The sequence below is a fragment of the Oryx dammah genome, unplaced genomic scaffold, assembly GCF_014754425.2.
Source record: "Oryx dammah isolate SB20612 unplaced genomic scaffold, SCBI_Odam_1.1 HiC_scaffold_6, whole genome shotgun sequence".
NCBI lineage: Eukaryota > Metazoa > Chordata > Mammalia > Artiodactyla > Bovidae > Oryx > Oryx dammah.
This window is the reverse complement of record NW_024070190.1, coordinates 34906473-34929391: the sequence shown is the minus strand read 5'-3', so window position 1 is coordinate 34929391 and position 22919 is coordinate 34906473. Positions and strand designations below refer to the sequence as shown.

General features: G+C 38.5%; 1 protein-coding gene across 1 annotated transcript in view; it reads right to left on the bottom strand.

Moving 5' to 3' along the window:
- The window catches only part of SLC25A16 (solute carrier family 25 member 16), a 28795-nt gene extending 11758 nt beyond the window's left edge, over nt 1-17037 (bottom strand). Inside the window, exons 1-3 of the mRNA XM_040242280.1 lie at nt 16802-17037; nt 10718-10810; nt 4375-4438 (exon numbers count right to left, since the gene is read on the bottom strand). Of these exons, the coding sequence (XP_040098214.1) occupies nt 4375-4393 (19 nt within the window). The 5' untranslated portion in view covers nt 4394-4438; nt 10718-10810; nt 16802-17037. The remainder of the gene's footprint in view (nt 1-4374; nt 4439-10717; nt 10811-16801) is intronic.
- Between the last annotated feature and the right edge of the window lie 5882 nt (nt 17038-22919).

The window sequence follows — 22919 nt, the reverse complement described above, 5'->3', positions numbered from 1 at the left end:
CACCTGCAATGCGGGAGACCTGGGTTGAATACCTGGGTTGGGAAGATCCCCTGGAGAAGGGAAAGGCTACTGCTGCCGCTGCCACTCCAGTATTCTGGCCTGGAGAATTCCACGGACTGTAGTCAGATATGACTGAGTGACTTTCACTTTAAACATAATAAAAATATAATGTCCAAGTAATAGAAACAATTTGTTTTAGGGATAAAATCTCTTGATAAGCTAATTTAGTTATTAAGTCCTAGATTTTTATCAACATATGATTTATAAAAAAATTCCATAAACTTAACAAGCTGAGTTTTTATCTTCTTTATTGCAGTATAGTTGATGTATGAGTTACTTTTTAAATTAAAAATAGTCTTCTATTTTTGTAAAGCACCAAAGACTTGACCAAATCCTCAGAGTTTCTGTATGACAGAGTAGAATTTGAGACTAAATTTTCTGGTTCATATCACAACATATATTGCCTTCCCTATAATTACATTTTCTCAAACATTTACTTAATACTTTCTAACATTTAAATTTTTAGTTCAGAAATTCGAGCAGTCAGGGCTTCCCTGGTGGCTTAGTGGTAAAGAAGCCGCCAGAATGCAGGAGACACAGGTTTGATTCCTGATCCAGGAAGATTCTCACATGCTATGAAGCAACGAAGCCTGTCCACCACAACTACTTACCCGAGGCTCTAGAGCCCACGCTCCATAACAAGAGAAGCCACCGCAATGAGAAGCCCACCGCAACTAAAGAGTAGTAGCCCCTATTCGCAGCAACTAGAGAAAAACTCCTACAGCAACAAAGACCCAGCACAGCCATAAATAAAATTATTTTTTAAAAAAGAAGAATTCCAGCAGTCCAGTTGTTGGAAATGTCAATCCTTCACTTCAGTCAATTTGATTTTAAGCTCTCCATCTGAGCTATTTGTTTTCAAGCTATTTAACTTTTTTTTTTTTTTTTTTAATCTATTGGTATTCAAACTAGTCATGTCTGGCAGTCCAGGCAGTGACTTTTCTAAATGGCCTCTTTTAAGCCTGAGTCTAAACCAATACAGTGCAAATGTGATGTTCCTAAGACAAGGTTTGGCAGTAATACCATGTTTAATTCACAGCAAATATCTTATTATCCAGATATTTTTAAAACTACATATTTTGCAGCGTGGCTTAACTTTTTGCAGCTTGTGCTAAATATTTTGCAAGGGAAATTTTTACAAAATAAAATGAGAGATTTTCTATAAACAAGTTTCATGTTTATTGAAATGGTTCATATAAAGGAGTTTAACAACTATAGAAAATAAAAAAACTGACCATTTTTTAAGGCTTGATCATGAGAAGGCAATGGCACCCCACTCCAGTACTCTTGCCTGGAAAATCCCATGGACAGAGGAGCCTGGTGGGCTGCAGTCCATGGGGTCGCTAAGAGTTGGACACGACTGAGCGACTTCCCTTTCACTTTTCACTTTCATGCATTGGAGAAGGAAATGGCAACCCACTCCAGTGTTCTCGCCTGGAGAATCCCAGGGACGGAGGAGCCTGGTGGGCTGCCGTCTATGGGGTCGCACAGAGTCGGACACGACTGAAGCAACTTAGCAGCACCAGCAGCAGCATGATGGCACAATTTGGTTAAACATCAGATTTTGCTAGGATTTATTTATCCAAATCATCACTATTCATTTCATTTTTAAAACTTCTGTAAACGTTTACAACTCCTGTATTTTTTTCTGCTTCCTATCTGGATCACTTTTGTCTTGCCTCTCACATTTGCTCTCCCAGACTCCATTTATTTCTTCTTTCCTCTTACATGTCCCAAGCCTTCTCATTGTCTTCTTACTGGCTTCCAGTGGCTAAACATGGAATAAATGGATTAACAAAGTGTCCAAAATAGTAAACTCTGTAGAAAATGAGGTCATCCAGAAATGTGTGAAGGTAAAGGAGGCATTAGCTTAAAAGCTGTAAGACTATAACTCAGGCTGAGGAACTGCTATAACATAACTATACCTCAGAGAATGGTAAAAACAATGCCTATGATTACTATAATACTCAACTGATGATCTAGTTTTACAATTTTTCAGCCAGTTGATTTCAGCATGTTTTTATATGGTGTGTTTCTTTTGAATTTGAGCAATTAATCAAACCTTCCTAAAGAAAAACAAAATCTTTTAACCAGGATGTTTAAAAATTACAAATTTTGGGGGGAGGGGTGTGTGCAGTGGTTGTTGTCTGATATTTCTAAAAGCAATTCAATGATTTTAATGTAATTTTAAACTTTAGAATTTAGCAAGAAGATTTTTAGTAATTTTGTACTCTGATAAATCTTGAGAATTCCTGAAGATTGTTAAATATGTTTATTTATCCTTGGAATAAGTGGGAGATGAGAACTATTCTTTTGATAATCATATTTTACCCTTCACTCAAAGTATAAAATTATGAAGCCCTAAGCAGAGAAAAGATTATGACATCTTACATTGATCAAACAAAAAACAATACTGCACTGTAAAGTAAGTTTGAGGTTATTCAACCAAGTTCTGATTCACTTCATGATGACTATGTCAATGCTTTTTTAAAATATCACATTGGACTTCAGTGGTGGTCCAGTGGTTAAGATTATCCACCTCCACTGCAGGGGATGAGGGAGCCATCCCTGGTCAGGGATCTAAGACTCCACTTGCCCTGGAACAGCCAAAATAATAATAATAATAAATTAAAATTAAAACATAATTGAGGGGCTTCCCTGGTGGCTCAGGGGTAAAGAATCCACCTGCCAATGCAAGAGACACGGGTTCAATCCCTGGTCCAGGAAGACTGCACATGCTGTGAAGCAACTAAGCTCATGCATGCACCAGAACTGCCGAGCCCTCTTGCCCTATAGCCCATGCTCCACAACAAGAGAAGCCACCACAATGAGAAGCCTGCACGCCACAACCAGAGAAAAGTGTGCAGCAACAAAGGCCTAGCACAGCCAAAAATAAATAAATAAAACTATTTTTAAATAATTTATAACTGAAGTTCCTTTGGTTTATTATTACTTTCCAGTATATAATGAAATTTTGATGTTAAGATGACTTCATTTCAGAAAAATGAAGCTGAAAGCACCAAATGAACATGCTATTCAATCAATAATCAAGTGTCATGAAAAGAAAATAATACAAAGCAGGATTTAACTCATAATCCTACTTCATCTTTCCTACAACCCTGAAAGAAAGAGTTTGACCAGTCACTTATACAATTTAAGAGACAAAAAAATTTTTAAGTGATGTAAGAAATGATAAATTACAAGATTTGAAAACTTTATTAAAATTTTCCTTCTGTAAAATGAGAGATAATCATAGCACTTTCTTCATAGTATTGTTCTTTGAACTACATGTCAAGTGCCCAAAGATTACAAGTCAAGTACAAGTACTCAGGTCTGTGACCAGTACAAAGAAAGTATACAATACACATTAGCACTGTCATGCCAGTGTGAAATACCAGTTGACAGACAGCTGTTGCTCCAGCTCCCAAGATCTGCCCCCATCATGCCTGTGATGGTCCTCTCCCATAACCAGAACTCCCACCACCACCACATACCATTTCCTGATCCAGTCATGAAAAAGTTAATTGGAGGCTTTCAAAACCTGACCTATTTTTTAGCATCTCTACAGTTGTTTTGCTGAACATTTTGAATACTATTCCTGGTTATTTTTTTCTACTGACTGATCTTGGGTCAGCCTATCAGAAGTGAAAAAGAACTAAGTAAACACTGGATAAGGCAAAACTATGGATAAGGTAGGTCAGGTTGTACACTATAAATCTAGGTCCAAAAAAATTCAAAATCCTATAAACCTTGTGATATCCACAAAAATTTAAGATTTTGATATATCACCTTCCCATGGTCTTAATAATGGTACATTCTTACCTTAAAATACAATACAGTTATTTACAAAAATAAGAAAGATCTATGTACTGATACAGGAAAGAGTCTTGAAATAACTGTAAAAGAAAAGTTCTAATCCTATAGAATAGTATTGGAAAAAAGCATAACATAAGAAACTGCTATTAATAATATGACTGCTTCCAGGGAGTGGAACTATTTTTCATTGTATAGGAATATGTATTACTATAGCCATTATAATTTTAAAAAAATTTTTTGAAAGAAAAAAATACATATTTCCAGAAGTAGATCTGTCAAAGGGAACATATGTTTCACATAGTTTTAAGTGTAGACTACTCCTTACCATCTCCTACTGCAAAAGCCTTTGAGTTGGGATATAAATGATTTATTGCATAATTCAGCATAGGAAGATAACAAATGTGTGCTATGTGATCAATGTCACACATACCACCTAAAGCAAATTAAGTATTTAAATAGGAAATTAATTTGCAGAAATAAAATATACCCACTCCTTACCTGCCATGGATCCAGCCATTAATCTGTGCACATGACCAGAAACTCCCAGTTTTGTAGTAATTAGCTAGAAACCAAAAGCAACAAATTAAATGAGATATTTCTTAAATGCTGCCAACTTCACTGTTTAATGATAAAGACTGTTGTCAAAAGGGTTATAGAACTAGCTTTTTTTAAAAAAAAAAAAAAAGGAAATTAGTACTGAATGTGAGTGAAATGAGCACAATTATATAAAGCTGAGCAGTGTTATATCACATCAAAAGGAGGTCAGTTATTTCCTCTGTCACAACCTCTGTCGCAAAAGAGTCGGACACGACTTAGCGACTAAACAACAATTTCCTCTGTAGCATCTGCTCTGATTATGCACTTTTACAGAAACAATATTGCCAAATATACTATACTACACACTGATGACCACAAATACTTAAAGTGTGAATGGGATTAGTAGGAATAAAACGTAAATGAAGCATTTATGGAGGTCTTGATATAATAGCATTGACTCTCTCGGTCTGACTAGGTTAGAATGTTGTTCCCAATCTCTACTGCTTACTTTTCATTTTAAGATACCCTGTGATGTAATGCATTTAATCCCTTTCTACACTAAGATGTTTGAGAGGATAAACTTTCAGTCAGGCAGAGAAGAGAAACTTAGTAGATGAGGAAAGGTGCTAACTTATAATGTCACTTAAAAACAGACGTTCACAATATGGTTTCACTATTTTATTTATTAGGAAAATCCAAAGTCTCAATATTCCTCTCCTACAACCGAGAACCAAAAAGCACATCAAAAAGCTATTAATATTTTATGGATTTACTATTATCCACCTGGCTCTTCTTCATAAGTCTGAATACAATCTAGTCAAAAATGACTAACAATTCTGGAACAGATAACTCCAAACAAGTTATATTTAAAAATTTAAATTATCAGAAGTTTTATTCCTTCAAAAAGGCATTACTTTACCCATTCATCCAAAGTAACGTTAAAGGTCAAAGCAAATGCCTTGACAACTAAGTATGCTATTCAAATATATAAAAGAGGGGAAAAAAAAAGATAAAAGTTCAAGTACCGTTTTATATTGCTCAAATGCCATAAACTGGATTGCACCATAGGGAAAAATTCGAATCATCATTGCACCATTCCCTTTATACAATCCAAGGTATCCCTCCTTTTTGGGAACAGCACGCAATGTAGAAAATACTCCTATTTTTAGAAAGATTTTTAGAAGAAAAATACTATTACAACAGAGAAAACTACCTAAATCCAAATTTTCATGACAATCACAGATAAAATTACTAGGCCATCATTCATGATATAATTTTGCTTGATGAATTACATGAATAGTAATTTCTGTATAACACTTAAGGCTACTTGAAATACATCATATGTCCAAATAACACAAACATTCCTCATGTAAACATGTCGAACACGACTGAGTAACTAAGCACAGCATGTAAACATGTAAAACATAGCAAGAACAGCTACAAGTTATAGTAAATTATTAATTAAAGCTATAATAACCAAAAAAATTAATAGAAATTATATTCAAAGTCCAGATATCGCAATGCAGATGACTAGGTATCTAGAAGGATGAAGGAAGGTTTCCTAGACTGACCCAGATATATATGTGGTTTGTTCAAGGAGGAAACTGCTAATAAAAGAAACGAAAAACCTACCAATTAAAAACTATTTACACAAGCACATAGCACCACCTATGATATATTCTTACCATAAATAAAAAATGAACCTATATCCAATCAAAGTCTAGATTTAACTATCACTTTACAGAAAATACAGGTGATATAAGAAGACACTAAATAATATGGGACACTGGTGGTCCAGCGGTTAATTCGTTAATTAATTAATTTTTAAAAATAACATGGGACATAATCAACCAAATTCAGAACATGGAGGATTCTATAGGATAAATAACCCAGTTTTCTTTCCCCATAAATAAACAGGAAAAAAGTAAAGAAGTATACGAAAATGTTATAGGCCACAAGTAATGTATCAACCAATTCTAACACTGTAACATATTGATGTCATATGAATCCTGATTAAACACACCAACTGTAAAAACAAAAAGAAAGTTGACAAGACTTTCATGGAAATCTGAACATTTAATGAACATTATATAATATTAATAAATTATTATTATTATTATTATTTGGGGGGTAGTCTTTCTAGTCTAGAGATGTATGCTGAGGCAGTTATGAACAGAATAATATCCGGAGCTTAACTTAAAATATGCCAGTGCGGAGAGGGAATGGTATAAGAAATGGAATTGACCATATGTAGCTAATTGTTGAAGCAGAGTAATGGGAACCTGGGTCTCATTATATCATTCTCTCTACTTCTGTATGCTTGAAAGTTTCCATAATAAAAAGTAAAAAAAAAAAAAAAGCTAAATTCAGGGCAAATTTTTATTAATAGTATACTTCAATTAGGAGTACAGATAAACAAAAGACTAACTCTGGTCTGACATACTGATGTTTATTATTCCAATAATACCTATCATTAATCCTGTTTGTACTATAGACTTCTACATTCCATTATTAAACTATTTAAATTATATCATTAAACTATTTATGTTCAAGTTTCTTTCCAAATTTTCCAAACAAAAATTTTATCAAATATGAAGGTAAATCACTGGGCTGATTTCAAAGTCTAGAATTCAAGAAACCTTTTGATCTCTTCCCAGAAATTAAAACTGGTAGGTACTTACTAACATCCAAGAAAAGATAAACCCAAAAGCATTTTTAATAAGCAGATATCTAAGTGGAGTAAGTAGTAAAAAGAATTTTATATATATATATATATATATATATATATATATATAGATTTCCCTGGTGGCTCAGACGGTAAAGTGTCTGTCTACAAAGAGGGAGACCAGGGTTCAATCCCTGGTTTGGGAAGATCCTCTGGAGAAGGAAATGGCAATCCACACCAGTACTATTGCCTGGAAAATCCCATGGACAGAGGAGCCTGGTAGGGTACAGTCCATGGGGTTGCAAAGAGTCAGACACAACTGAGCGACTTCCCTTTCACTTTCACTTATTTATATATATAAACATATATACATATAATACATAAAGTTCTTCCAAAATATATGAATAATAAAACTAAATATATTCAGACACCACCCCTAAGTTCTATCAAAAACACCTTCCTGCTGGAAAAGAAGACTAACATTAAGCTCAGTTTAAGATACTCAAATGTGTTTGTGACAATTTAGGGGTAATTAAATTTAGAACAATGGCCACAGAGCAGGAACAGGAAGGGTGACAATGACGGAGAAGCACAGAGGAGGTTTCAACTGTACTGACACTGATTATTTCCGAAGTTCTGTGTGTCTCCAAATATGTTTATTAAATTATTCTCTAAGACTCTTTGTTACAAATATTTAAAGAGAAATAATTAGTAGAAGTGAAACAGATAAAGTATTTTCAAAAAAAAAAAGGAAACCAGGAGACAAAGAGCAAGGGAGGGTGGCTGGGGAGGACACAAGAAAAGCACAATGAACAGAAAACAGAAATCTATAATTGAAAAAGAAATCTAAATTATATAAATTCTTCTGTTAAAAGCCAAAGACTCTCAAATTCTGTTAAAAGGCCAAGTCTAGCCATATGTTTCTCACAAAAATCTCACCTAGGGGGAAAAAAAAACACTGGATGTTGAATGTTTTCAAATGGCATTTAAATATCCCTTGAGATAATTACACTGTTTTTTCTCCTTCAACCTATAGTCTGTACTATTACTACTTTGGGAAATCAAGATTTTTCTTTATGGTATAACATTGAACCAATTTTTGCATGTGTTATAAGCATATTTGGAAAGAATATATATTCTCTGTAGAGTGAAAAGTCTTCTGTGTCTATGTTATATCAAGCTTGTGTGTTATTTAGATCCTTTTCTATATCCTTCTTATTTTTATCAAGCTAGAATTGCAAGGAACATTTGATAAAATATAAGCATACGCTTGTATATATAACCTCCGAAGGGAAATGGAAAAAAATTGTAAAAATGCTTAATTCTAATGCAAGGATGAAGAGGGAGAAAGATGTTTGCTTTTATACTTTATGAATTATGAACGTGTGAAAATATTATACATTCAAAAAATAAAAATAAAACATAAAGATAACAGAATTAAGAGGATTTTTAAATAAGCCTATTATGATTCAACTCCCTATTTTTATATCACATTGGTTATAAAAAGTTAAATGGAGGTCAAAGATTTTCAATATATTACAGGAAAAAAATTCCTTACACTCATTGCAAATTGGGGAAGAAGAAATTCTAATTACAACCCTTGTTTTTCATTTGGTCAGAATAATTTTGATTCAAAATAAAAAGAAGTTTTTGATGCCTTGGAAGTAATGCTATACACTTTTTAAAAGAAGCTAAAGTGAAGTCTTATTCAATAGCGTATCTTTTTCATCTTTGTGAAAAATCATGTTTGCTTTTACATTTAAGCAAAGCTTAAAAACTACCTTATGCATGTAAAAAGGGAGGCATCTAGAATACAATGCCCAACATTTTTCAAATAAATTAAAAAGCCACTAATACTTTTTTTTGGGGGGGTATATATTTCAAAGATACATTAAAGTATACCAATATGTTCGTTCCTGCATTCCAGGAATTCTATTTTAAGTTCTGAATGCCTTGTAGGATACACTGCAACCCATGGCATGCAGCCCTGTAGAGCGTGAAATCTAATGTGAATATGTAACCTAATGATTACAAATCAGGAAACAAAACAACATACATCAGCATGGGGAGAAGTTTAAAGGAATAAAACAATACTGCTCAGACATTCATATGTTGGGTCATTGTTAAACACCACCAGATACTAAGCAATAAACTCCTTTCATCCTCAATTTAGACAACAAAAGAAAATCATTTCCTTCCTTTCCAGTTTTATATATAGTCTCTCAATAATTTCAAAGATCTGATTTTCTTTCTATACCTAAGTGAGCAGTACACTGTAAAGATAATAAATTCATTCCTGGACACAGAGATATTAGCAATTTTTTTCTTTCAATTTAAAGAGCAGATTTACTTACTGACAATAAAATGAGCCACAATAAATAAAAATCAAATCACTTTTTAAAAACCCAGTTGTTAAAATAACTGAATTATTCACTCTGTTAAATATCCTTATAAAATGATGGATAGATCATGCAGAGCATACATCACTGAAGCATAAAACTGCAAAAGCAATGGAGTATTATGAGTTAGTTGCCTTGACCTAACTTTTTTCTTGGTGTCTGTCCACATTAATTTTTTTGTTTTAAATCTTTTGCTCTCTGATTTAAGAGTTAATATATGTTCAATATGTATTACAAATAAGTTTAGAGAAAAAAAATTACCTATAATCTCACCATTGAAAATTAAGCACTTAATGTTCATATTTCTCCTTCTAGCATTTTCTCTAAACAGACATTTACTTAGATAAAATGCAATGTCATTAAATCATTTGCAACATTTTTTCATTTAACTATTACGAACATCCTTCCTAGTCAGTTAATATTCTTTTATAATTTTTATGATTGCAAAAGAGTCTATAATATGGACTTATTTATTTAAATAATACTTATTATTTAACTTAACCAATTCTCTGTTATTAAACATTTTGGTTGGCTCTTATTTTTTAAACCAACAAAAATAATACTTTGATTCTTGTATATACCTCTTTGAGCATATTTCTGATTACTTTCTTAAAACAACTCCTAGAACTAGAATTGCAAAGCCAAAGAGGATCTATCTTTTCAAGACTTTGATGTATATTATCAAAATGCCCTCCAAAAAGAGCTATAAAAAATTTTTCTTTCCACCAATGATATGTTATTAGAGTGTCCAAGTTAATTATAATAGCTGATTTTTATGTCTGTAAGGAAGAACTAAGGACTTGATATTTATTTAACAATGCAAGTTTATCAATATATACTAACTGCACTGGATTCTGTTTGTCCTAAGGTATCTACAACACACACTTAAGCGTTTAAAGGAACAACCTAATCTGTATCACTGTATTTTTTTTTTAATCAAGCTAAGCTGTTACGTGTGTCTGTTAAGGACGTGATTTGTTAATCTCAATAAACAAATATGTAGTATTTACTTTAATGATTCAAAGATTTTAGTTCAGAGTACATTAGTACCCTAAAATGATAACTACATAACCACTATCGCAAATGAAAATATTAAAATGGTAACAGCTACATCTCCTGTAAATTTGCCTCCAAACTTGAACTCCCTCTTGTGTCCTCGTTCCACTATAATTCACAACTAGAAACCAAGCCAGCAAATGGATAACATTTTCATTTTTATCTTCAGCATCTGTCAACTCACCCAAATGTTTGTAATGGTGGTTGTGAGCTTGTAACAAAACCTTTACTCGATCCAAGGGAGCAACTGTTGTTTTGGCACAGCATCCAGCAATACCTACAAAATTTGAAAAGATCAGGAAGACATAGCATACCATTTCTTTCCAAATAGAAATCATGATTAAATTTATCTGGCTAATAAACAAATAATAAATACATAAATTTGGCTAATAAATAAAAAATAAATAAATTCAGACACAACTGAACTGATGCGAAGAACTGACTCATTGAAGTCTGATGCTGGGAAAGATTAAAGGCTGGAGAAGGGGAAGACAGAGGATGAGATGGTTGGATGGCATCACCGACTCAATGGACATGAGTTCGAGTGAACTCTGGGAGTTGGTGATTGACAGGGAAGCCTGGCGTGCTGCAGTCCACAGGGTCACAAAGAGTCAGACACGACTAAGCAAGTGAACTGAACTGATTCAGCTAGCAAACTCTCTAATCTCTCATTTGATCTCCACAAAGAGAACTGCCCAGAAGCAGAGACATGAAGACGATTGGCTCCCATTCTCTATAACTTAATAATTGAGCATGTCAGGCTTGAAAATAAGTTTAAAGAGTGTAAATCTGCCCCCTAATTGCTGATGAACACTGGAATCTTGCTAAATGTGGTGATGGGACAGACACTTGGAGGTATTTAAACAGCTACAAGACTCTGTTTGAAACATCTTCTTCTGGATGACTTCTCATAGAAATAACCAAATTTTACCCATAAAATTCAGTTATTCACTTACAGCACAAGAAGTTTATTCTTACAAGTTACTCAGATTATAGTACTTTTGTTAAGAAGGCAGAACAGACTGAGACATTTTTGTGAAGTACCTTACATGTAATAACCACTCAACCAAATGAGTTATTACTATTATAAAAAGGTAGACAAAAAAGTCCTTGGTGTCTTTTCTATGATTATGTTCAGCTCTTCATCACTGCATATTTGTTAAGAAAGATGCAAGAGTACTGGAACTTTGTGGGTCCCTTCACTACTACATTCAGTCATGCAGCAATTATGTATTTTGTCCCTACCACATGGCACTGTGCAGACATGTTGATAAGAGTAAAGTACATACATGGGCTTTAACGTAAATCAGAATCCAGTTCAGCCCTACTAGCTTGGCATGCTTCTAAGGTGATAATATATAAAGACTTTTTGCTGTATACAGTTTGTGTTCCCCAAAATTCCAAATCGGGAAAGGAGTACATCCAGGCTATTGTCACCCTGCTTATTTCACTTCTATGCAGAGTACATCATACAAAACGCCAGGCTGGATGAAGCACAAGCTGGAATTAAGATTGCCAAGAGAAATATCAATAACCTCAGATACGCAGGTGGCACTACCATTATGGCAGAAAGTGAAGAAGAACTAAAGAGCCTTTGATGAAAGTTAAAGAGAGTGAAAAAGTTGGCTTAAAGCTCAACATTCAGAAAAATAAGATCATGGCATCCAGCCCCATCACTTCATGGCAAATAGATGGGGAAACAATGGAAACAGTGAGAGTCTTTGTTCTGGGGGGCTCCAAAATCACTGCAGATGGTGACTGCAGCCATGAAATTAAAAGACACTTGCTCCTTGGAAGAAAAGTTATGACCAACCTAGACAGCATATTAAAAAGCAGAGATATTACTTTGGCAACAAAGTCTGTCCAGTCAAGGCTATGGTTTTTCAAGCTGTCAGGTATGGATGTGAGAGTTGGACTATAAAGCAAGCTGAGCGCCAAAGAATTGATGCTTTAGAACTGTGGTGTTGGAGAAGACTCTTGAGAGTCCCTGGGACTGCAAGGAAAGCCAACCAGTCAATCCTAAAAGAAGCCAGTCCTGAACGTTCATTGGAAGGACTGATCCTGAAGCTGAAACTCCAATACTTTGGCCACCTGATGCGAAGAGCTGACTCATTTGAAAAGATCTTGATGCTGGGAAAGATTGAGAGCAGGAGGAGAAGGGAACAACAGAGGATGAGATGGTTGGATGGCATCATCAACACAATGAACATGAGTTTGAGTAGGTTCTGGGAGTTGATGATGGACAGGGAAGCCTGGTGTGCTGCAGTCCATGGGGTCACAAAGAGTCAGACACAAATGAGCGACTAAACTGAATTGAACAGAAAATTTGTATGTTGAAAACTAATTCCTAGTGATGGTATTTAGAGGTGGGAGGTGGTATTAGAGGAGGTAATTAGGACACTCATGAATGGAATTAATGCCCTTATAACAGAGGCCCCAGAGAGACTTCCCTGGTGGTCCAGTGGTTAAGGCTCTGTGCTCCCTCTGAGAGAAGCAGAGGTTCCATCCCAGGTCAGGGAACTAGGATCCCACAAGCACCATCCCCCACAAAAAGAGGCCTCAGAGGTATCGTTGGCCCATTGCACTGTGTAAAAACACAGTGAGAAGTTGACAGCTATGATGAAGCAGGGTCTCCCCAGACAGCTACTGGCACCATGACCTTGGACCTCCTGGTTTCAAGAACTTGGAGAAAGAAGTTTTTTCTTATGAGTTTCCCAGATTATAGTGTATTTGTTATAGAAGCCTGAACAGACTAAGACACTTTTGTGAAGTAGCTTATATGTAGCAAGCACTCAACCAAATGAGATTTTACTATTACAAAAAGGTGGACAAAAAAGTCTTTGGTGTCTTTTCTATAATTATGTTCATCATCACATATTTGTTAAGAAAGATGAAAGAGTACTGGAATTTCATGGGTTGCTTCACTACTACATCCCCAGAGACTAGTTCAGGGGCTGGCATTCAACAGGTACTCAGTACCTATTTACTCAATGAATGAATGAATGCAGTCTTACTTTACAAAATTGTTTTAAATGTAAGACAAAATCTTTTAAAATCCACACACATTTACTTAATAGCTCAGCATGTAACTGGTGCTAAAACCCATATTCTGAGATATCCAGAAATAAGTTGCCTATTTGTACTCAAATATTAAATCCACATGTAAGCTTCTGTATGAAGCTTCTCTTATCTGAACTAATGGAAATAACAGTCATGGTCACTCAAAATTGAGGATAAACTAAAAATAATTTGCATTGGGGTATATTTGGTTTCAGAATAGTTTGTTATCTTCCCAGTCATTATGCATTAACCATATAAAAATTATTTAGAATCTGCTGAATAAGTAGTTTCTTTTATAATATCTTGCTCCTCATATTACTTTATGGCTCGATTAATCATTACAAAAGTCCACTGAGTTAGGTCAAGTAGCCTTTATCTTCATTTTAAGCAACTAAACTTGAGATATTTGCCAAAGACCATTGCTAATCATCGGTAAAAAAAAACAAGTATGCTTTCCTTTGTACAAGTTACTAGGTTAAGAGATTCAACGGCAGACAGGTACTTTTTAATTTAATCATTACAATTACATTCTGAGGTAAGTACTCCTTTTTTAATATTTATTTATTTATTCATTTGGCTGTCCCACACAGGGGATCTTCACTGCAGCATGCAAACTCTTAGTCTCAGTACATGTAATCTTAGTTCTGTGATCCACAGAAAGGTCACCCAAATCAAAAAGAATGGGATATTACCAGTCTCCCAAAAGTCCCTCTCTTATACTCAAATCACTATTTGTTGCTTCTCAGAGACAACCAAATGTCCTCTGAGTTCCAACAATATGGATTTAGCTTTGGCTGTTTCTGAGCTTTATACAAATATAATTACACAGTATGTAGTGAGTGTATCTGGCTTCCTCCTGTTCATTATTACACTTGTGAGATTCATACACATTGTTGGTGTGGCAGGAATTTACTCATTTTCAGTGTTATTGGTATTTCATTCTATGATAATACCATATTTCAGTTATATATTCTAACACTGATGGACATGTGGGTTGCTTCTGCTTTAGGGATAGTATGAGTATCAAAAATAAGAACATAAATACATATGTTGGGTATATATGTCAGAGTGGAACTGTTGGATCATAGCTGGATCAACTGCGGGTATACAAATGCCCATAGATAACCACACAGCCAGTTCTCCAAAGTGACTGTACCAATTTGCATTACCAGTAGCATATGAGAGTCCTAGTTGCCAACCTGGCCTACATGTTACCAAGACTCTACTCCAGTGTCAACATCACAAAATATAACATGCCCAAACTGAATTCCTGATCTTTCCCCACCACTATCATGAAAGCTGTTCCAACTACAGGCTGCCTGTTTCAACTTCATCCTTTCAGGTGTTCAGACCAAAATAAGTCCCCCTTGACTTCTCTTCCTTACCCTATCTCTAACCTGTCAGAAAACCATGTATTCTTTTCATATTCAGATTATCATAATTTTTCACCACCTCCCCTGCTACTAACCTGATTCAAGTACCCATCAGCTAACATCTGAATTATTGTAAAAACCACCACACTGGCGCCCCCATCTCCCATATTTACATCCCTACAGTTATTCTCCAAAGAGCAGCCAAAGCGATCCTTTGGAAATACGTCATATAGGTCACTTCTCTACTACAGACGTGTAATGACTCCTTACTTCACTCCAGTAAAGATCAGAATCTTTACAATGGCTTGCAAGACCCTTCACTTCCTGTTCCCTTTAACTTTCTAAACTCCTTGCCCCATCAATATCACTTGGCTCCAGTTGCACAGGTTTCACTGATGTTCTTTGAATGACAAGGCCCTCCTTGACTTTGAAGATTTTGCTTTAGCTTTTCTTTCCACCTGGAATGCTCCACCTTAGAAATCAACTTGCTAAATTCCCTCCCCTTTTCAAGTTTGCTTGTATCATTCTCCCAGTGAGATGTACCACAAATTATCCTATTTAATACTGTACCAGTTAGCTTCTCCATTTCTTTGGCCCATTATCCTTTTTACTTCTTCCCATTTCACTTGTCAACTCTAATATACCATACAACTTATTTTTTCCATGTTGTTCATTGTCTTTCTCACCACAAGTCCCCAACCAATATAAACTCTAGGATCCTTGTTTTGTTCCCTGATGTACACTGAGCCTGTAACAGAAACAGAGCAGGCACTCAAATATTTCCTTGTATAAATAATGACCTTTTAATCAGCTGCTGCTGCTGCTAAGTCGCTTCAGTCCCATGTCTGACTCTGTGTGACCCCATAGACGGCAGCCCACCAGGCTCCCTTGTCCCTGGGATTCTCCAGGCAAGAACACTGGAGTGGGTTGCCATTTCCTTCTCCAATGCATGAACGTGAAAAGTGAAAGTGAAGTCACTCAGTCGTTCCGACTCTTCCTGACCCCATGGACTGCAGCCTACCAGGCTCCTCCATCCATGGGATTTTCCAGGCAAGGGTACTGGAGTGGGTTGTCATTGCCGTCTCCGTTTTTATCAGCAGAACAAAATAATACTACTGCAATGTACACATATCTTTCTACAAGTGCTTATAATGTGAAATTTTAAAAAGTCCCAGCCTTAAAAATTAAGTGATGACAACCCAGCCAATTAAGAGAGGGTAGAGACTGAAACATTTCTTTATGGGAAAGCAGAAGAAATTTCTGAGAGATAACATGAAACTTCCGGCCCCACATTCACACCAACAGCAGGGTTGCACCAGCTACATGTCAAGTAGCTATTGCACAGTTTGCTAGAACCAACGGAACCAGTTTTGGTTGTAGACAGTTTTGCACAATTTCCCAGTCATTCTTAAACAGCTGTCTTCCAGTATTTGCTTTTTTTTTTTTTCTCTTTCTTTTAAGCAAACAGCAAAATCCAATTCTACACTCGATCGTGCGCAGTCTCTATAAAAGAAAAGAAGTGCCCAGCATGTTTCACTGAAATCCTGGGGTCCTTTACGGGGCTCCCCTCTTTTCCCTGCTATCCAACCTTGAAGAATGGGTGCCTGGTTATGCCCTTCCACATCCCCAGCCTATCCTCGAGGCCGTTTCTCCCCAGAATCCTGCTGTCACTAGTCCAGTGATTATTAGAGATTACAGCAGGTCGGGCAAACACCTGGCTGGGCACTGGAGCAGCCAGAGTCGAAGAATGTCATCTCTGCTGCTTACACCCGATCTGCCCGGGATCCCGCCCTGGCCACTCCGCGCGCGGCCAGGTCCCCCAGGGGGTCACCCACCTCCAGCCAGGAAGGAGCGCAGCCAGTAGAAGTCTCGGCGGGCGGCGGGCCCTCCGGCTCCTGCCGCCTGCGGCATCGCGGGAGGTGGCTCGGCGGCTGCCAGGGCCGCCGCCGCCGCCGCCATCAGGACCAGGGCCGCGTCGGGAGCTTTGGTCGTCAATTTACAACCCAAGGGCCCTAGCCATGAACGGAGCAGGTAGTGACAGGCCACCGACCGCCGCGCGGGCGGGGCGGAAGACCACGGGCAGCACCGCGCGGCGCGGGCTGATGGCGTAACCAGGGGCGGGGCCTGGGTCGAGGCCCGCTGCGGGAGTCGCCCCGGCAGGACGCCTCCCCTTCACCCAGCTTCACCCCACATCCCTACTTCTGGCTTCGCTTTTCAGGCCTCTTCTGTTACAGACAGAAGGAGGGGAGTATGGCCAGGGGAGAAGATCCTTTCCAAACTCGCCGCCTCAGAAAGCTCTCTCCCGCCCTGTAACCGTCCATCGGGCTGCCTTCTGAACTCCCTAAAATGAACCTTTTCGGAACCAAATTTCGGTTCTTCACTCCTTCCAGGAACTTATGAAATTGTACTCACATTGCACACTCTTTCTCACCAAATCAGTTCTGCCTTCTCTGAACTTCTTAATGAGCCTCAGTTTCTGCCTCCCTAACCCCCTACTAGGAGAAGGCAATGGCACCCCACTCCAGTACTCTTGCCTGGAAAATCCCATGGACGGAGGAGCCTGGAAGGCTGCAATCCATGGGGTCGCTGAGGGTCGGACATGACTGAAGTGACTTAGCAGCAGCAGCATCAACCCCCTCAGTTCAGTTCAATTCAGTTCAGTCGCTCAATTCCATTCCCATCAGCTCTGCCAAAGAAATAATTGCTAAAGCAAGATCTTTTTTCTTTGGGGCCCTAGGAATTACACAAATACTTCTGCTTTGCCAGGACTTTCTGAATCTGTGCCTTCTGCTTTGCTCTGGATTTCTGCCCTATTCCCCACCAACTCCTAAACTCCCAGGAACTTCCAAGTTTCTTCTCCCTGGTCCCACTGCATTATAGACTCTTTTTAAACCACCCCTTACCTGGCACTATTCTCTTCCTGAGCATCCCTCATCATCTCTCAGTTGACCAAAATTTATTCCTATTCACTGTGACCAAAGTTGTTCTGAACTTTTATCCTCTCAGAAAGTATCTATTAAGATTTTTGTTAGTATTTACTCCAACCTTTCCTATTTTTGACACTGGTTCCCCATTTCTCTTTCTATGGATAAGCCTCGGCAAAGTCTTTCTAGCGAATATTTATCACTAATGAAGAGTTCAGATTTCAAACTTGTTTTTTCCCATCTTCCTAATACTCAATTTCCACCAGAAAATGCTATCATTATTTATAATTTGCCTGTCTAATGTGAAGAATTTAAAGGCCCTGAAAGTGTGGTTGGTTGCAGAACATTGTGATTGTAGTTAATGCTACTGAATTGTACACTTAAAAATGGTTAAAATGGTAAATTTTTTGTGAAGTAAGTTCTATTACAATTAAAAAGTACAAGAAAAACTTCCATAAGATTTTTTTATATATCAAAAAATAGAAAGATCTATGCTTTCTTATTAAATAACTAGCAAAATTGTCTGGTTCCTAGTCCTAACATGTTTTTTTTTTTTTTTTTTTCCTGTCCTGTAAGCTGTACTGGTATCTCTTCTCATCTATTTCCATTTCAAATGAAACATACCTTATAGATTTAAATTATCACATAATGGCCCTCAACTCCAAAACTGAGTCCAGGTCCAAGATGGAAAGTTTATACACATGATAACTGACAAGTCTAGTGACTTTAAATAGCCAATTATTTCTTCTCTACTCAGCTGGCTACTCTATTAAACTACTCAACCTACAGATGCTACTACACACAACTCTCAGAGATCTTACCCAACCTTAGAGTTTTAAATTATTCTTGCCTGGAAAATCCCATGGACAGAGGAGCCTAGTGGGCTACAGTCCATGGGATCGCAAGAGTTGGACACTACTTAGCAACTAACCCACCACCATAAGAGTTTTAAATAGCATTTACAGGTTGATGGGGCTTCCCCTGTGGTTCAGCTGATAAAGAATCCACCTGCAATGTGGGAGACCTGGGTTCGATCCCCAGGTTGGTTAGATCCCTGGAGAAGGAAATGACAACCCACTCCAGTACTCTTGCCTGGAGAAATCCATGGACAGAAGAGTGGGACAGGCTGCAGTCCATGGAATCGCGAAGAGTCGGACATGACTGTGTGACTAACTTTCACTTTTTATGGGTTGATGACTCCCAATCTCCAGCCCTTCCCACTCACTCTCCAACTGTATTGATTCCTATTTCCCATTTCACCATTTGTTTATCTAATTGGCATCTATTTGCCACTGGTGGTGGTTTAACACTAAGTCATGTCCAACTCTTGCGACCCTATGGACTGTAGCCTGCCAGGCTCCTCTGTCTATGGGATTTCCCAGGCCAGAATATGGAAGTGTGTTGCCCTTTCCTTCTCCAGAGGATCTTCCTGACCCAGGGATCCAACCCAGGTCTCCTGCATTGTGGGAGATCTCTTGCATTGCCCGCAGGTTCTTTACTGCCTGAGCCACCATATTCAAAACTAAATTCCTCATCTTTCTTCGCAAACATGCTATACGTGCAATCTTTCCCCATTTCATTGAATCACAACTCCATTGTCAGTCCATAAAGCTTGACTAATTTCCTAAATAATCTCCCTACTTTCTGTTGCTTCCTACAGTCTATTCCCAAGATGGCAATCAAATCAGTTTTTTAAAACCTAAAGCATATCTTGTCACATCTTATCCCAAAACCCTTTGATGGCTTCCCATATCACTTGGGGAATTCCTACAATGGTTTATGGTTATGTCTCTGACCTCAATGCCTAGAACTTCCTTCAGTTACACTGGCTACTTTGTTCCTCATAAATACCTGGCATGCCTCTCCCAGGGCTTTGCACAAGCTGTTCTTTCTACCTGTGCTTCTTTACCCCTAGATATTCCATGTAACTTCCTCCTATCTCCTGCTTCAGATTTTATACATATGTAAGCTTGTCAACCTCCAGGTCTTGTTTTTGCTGACTGTATGCAGCTTCTCCGTCTTTGGCTACCTCTGTTTCATTCACTACGTTGAAGCCTTTGACCATGTGGGTCATAACAAACTGTGGAAAGTTCTTAAAGAGACAGGAATACTAGACCGTCTTAACTGTCTCCTGAGAAAATTGTGTGCCAGTCAAGAAACAACAGTTAGAACCCTGTATGGAACTGCTTGGTTGAGGATTGAGAAAGAAGTATGACAGGACTGTCTGTTGTCACCCTGTTTATTTAACCTATACACTGAGCACATCATAGGAAATGCTGGGCTGAATGAGTTACAAGGGGGGAATCAAGATAGGCATGAGGAACATCAGCAACCTCAGATATGCAGATGATACCACTCTAAAGGCAGAAAGTGAAGAGGAACTAAAGAACCTCTTGATGAGGGGAAGGAGGAGAGTGAAAAATTTAGCTTAAAACTGTTAGTAAAACTAAGATTATGACATCTGATTATTACTTCATGGCAAATAGAAGGGGAAAGGTGGAAGCAGTGACAAGATTTTCTCTTCTTGGGCTCTAAAATCACTGCAGATGGTGACTGCAGCCATGAAATCAGAAGACAATTGCTTCTTGGCAGGAAAGCTATGACAAACCTATACAGTGTGTTGAAAAGCAGAAACATCACTCTCCCAACAAAAGTGCATAAAGTCAAGGCAATGGTCTTCCCAGTAGTCACATACAGTTGTGAGAGTTGGACTGTAAAGAAGGCAGAGTGCCAAAGAATTGATGCCTTCGAACTGTGGTGCTGGAGAAGCCTCCTGAGAATCCTTTGGACAGCAAGGAGATAAACCAGTCAATCTTAAAGAAAATCAACCCTGAATACTCATTGGAAGGACTGATGCTGAAGCTAGTAAGTAAGTGAAGTTGCTCAGTTGTGTCCGACTCTTTGCGGCCCCATGGATTGTAGCCTACCAGACTCCTCCGTCGATGGGATTTTCCAGGCAAGAGTACTGGAGTGGGATACCATTCCTTCTCCACGGGATCTTCCCAACCCAAGGATCAAACCTGGGTCTCCCGCATTGTAGGCAGAAGCTGTACCACCTGAGCCACCAGGGAAGTTGGAAGGACTGATGCTGAAGCTAAAGCTCCAGTATTTTGGTCACCTGATACAAACAGCCAACTCATTGGAAAAGTCCCTAATGCTGGGGAAAATTGAGGGCAGAAGGAAAAGAGGGCATCAGAGCATGAGATGGCTGGATGACATCACTGGTGCAATGGACATGAACTTGGGCAAACTCTGGGAGATGGTGAGGGACAGAGAGGCCTGGCAGAGGAAGCAGAGATCAAATTGCCAACATCCGCTGGATCATCGAAAAGCAAGAGAGTTCCACAAAAACATCTATTTCTGCTTTACTGACTATGCCAAAGCCTTTGACTCTGTGGATCACAATAAACTGTGGAAAATTCTGAAAGAGATGGGAATACCAGACCACCTGACCTGCCTCTTGAGAAATCTGTATGCAGGTCAGGAAGCAACAGTTAGAACTGGACATGGAACAACAGACTGGTTCCAACTAGGAAAAGGAGTACGTCAAGGCTGTATATTGTCACCCTGCTTATTTAACTTATATGCAGAGTACATCACGAGGAACGCTGGACTGGAAGAAGCACAAGCTGGAATCAAGATTGCCGGGAGAAATATCAATAACCTCAGATATGCAGATGACACCACCCTTATGGCAGAAAGTGAAGAGGAACTAAAAGGCCTCTTGATGAAAGTAAAAGAGGAGAGTGAAAAAGTTGGCTTAAAGCTCAACATTCAGAAAACGAAGATCATGGCATCCGGTCCCATCACTCCATGGGAAATAGATGGGGAAACAGTGTCAGACTTTATTTTTGGGGGCTCCAAAATCACTGCAGATGGTGACTGCAGCCATGAAATTAAAAGACGCTTACTCCTTGGAACAAAGTTATGAGCAACCTAGATAGCATATTCAAAAGCAGAGACATTACTTTGCTGACTAAGGTCCGTCTAGTCAAGGCTATGGTTTTTCCAGTGGTCATGTATGGATGTGAGAGTTGGACTGTGAAGAAGGCTGAGTGCCCAAGAATTGATGCTTTAGAACTGTGGTATTGGAGAAGACTCTTGCGAGTCCCTTGGACTGCAAGGAGATCCAACCAGTCCATTCTGAAGGAGATCAGTCCTGGGTGTTCATTGGAAGGAATGATGCTGAAGCTGAAACTCCAGTCCTTTGGCCACCTCATGTGAAGAGTTGACTCATTGGAGAAGACTCTGATGCTGGGAGGGATTGGGGGCAGGAGGAGAAGGGGATGACAGAGGATGAGATGGCTGGATGGCATCACTGACTCGATGGACATGAGTCTAAGTGAACTCCTGGAGTTGGTGATGGACAGGGAGGCCTGGTGTGCTGCGATTCATGGGGTTGCAAAGAGTCGGACACGACTGAGTGACTGAACTGAACTAAACTGAGCTGAACCCACTTCACCCTTACCCCTACCAAAACTCATTTTCTTCTTTTCCTTTTTTAAGACGAAAAGGAAAGAGTGGCTTTATTACTTTTCCAAGTAAAGGGGGAACATAGTAGGCTAGTGCCTCAAGGACTGTGCCCCCATCCCTGGTGAGGATATGTCAGTTCCTCAGTCATGTCCAACTCTTAGTGACCCTATGCTGTAGCCCGCCAGGCTCTTGTGTCCACGGGGATTCTCCAGGCAAGAATACTGGAGTGGGTTGCTATGCCCTTCTCCAGGGGACCTTCCCAATGCAGGGATCGAACCAGGGTCTCCTACACTGCAGGAGGACCCTTTACTTTTTGAGCCACCATGGAAGTCTAGGTAGAGATTATATAGTCAGGCAAGGGTATGTGATAAGGATCAAGGCAGTAACAGTCTTCATTCCTTCTTCTGCAAAGTTTCAAAGGGGTGAGGTTGCTGACAAGATTAGGGTGTGTGCAGTGGTGGCTGGATCTCCTTAATCTTGATGAACCTCTCTGGTCCCTTTAATCTTGCCTCAGGTGGTTTCCTGGCTGCTTCTCCTTTGATTCCCAACTGTTCTG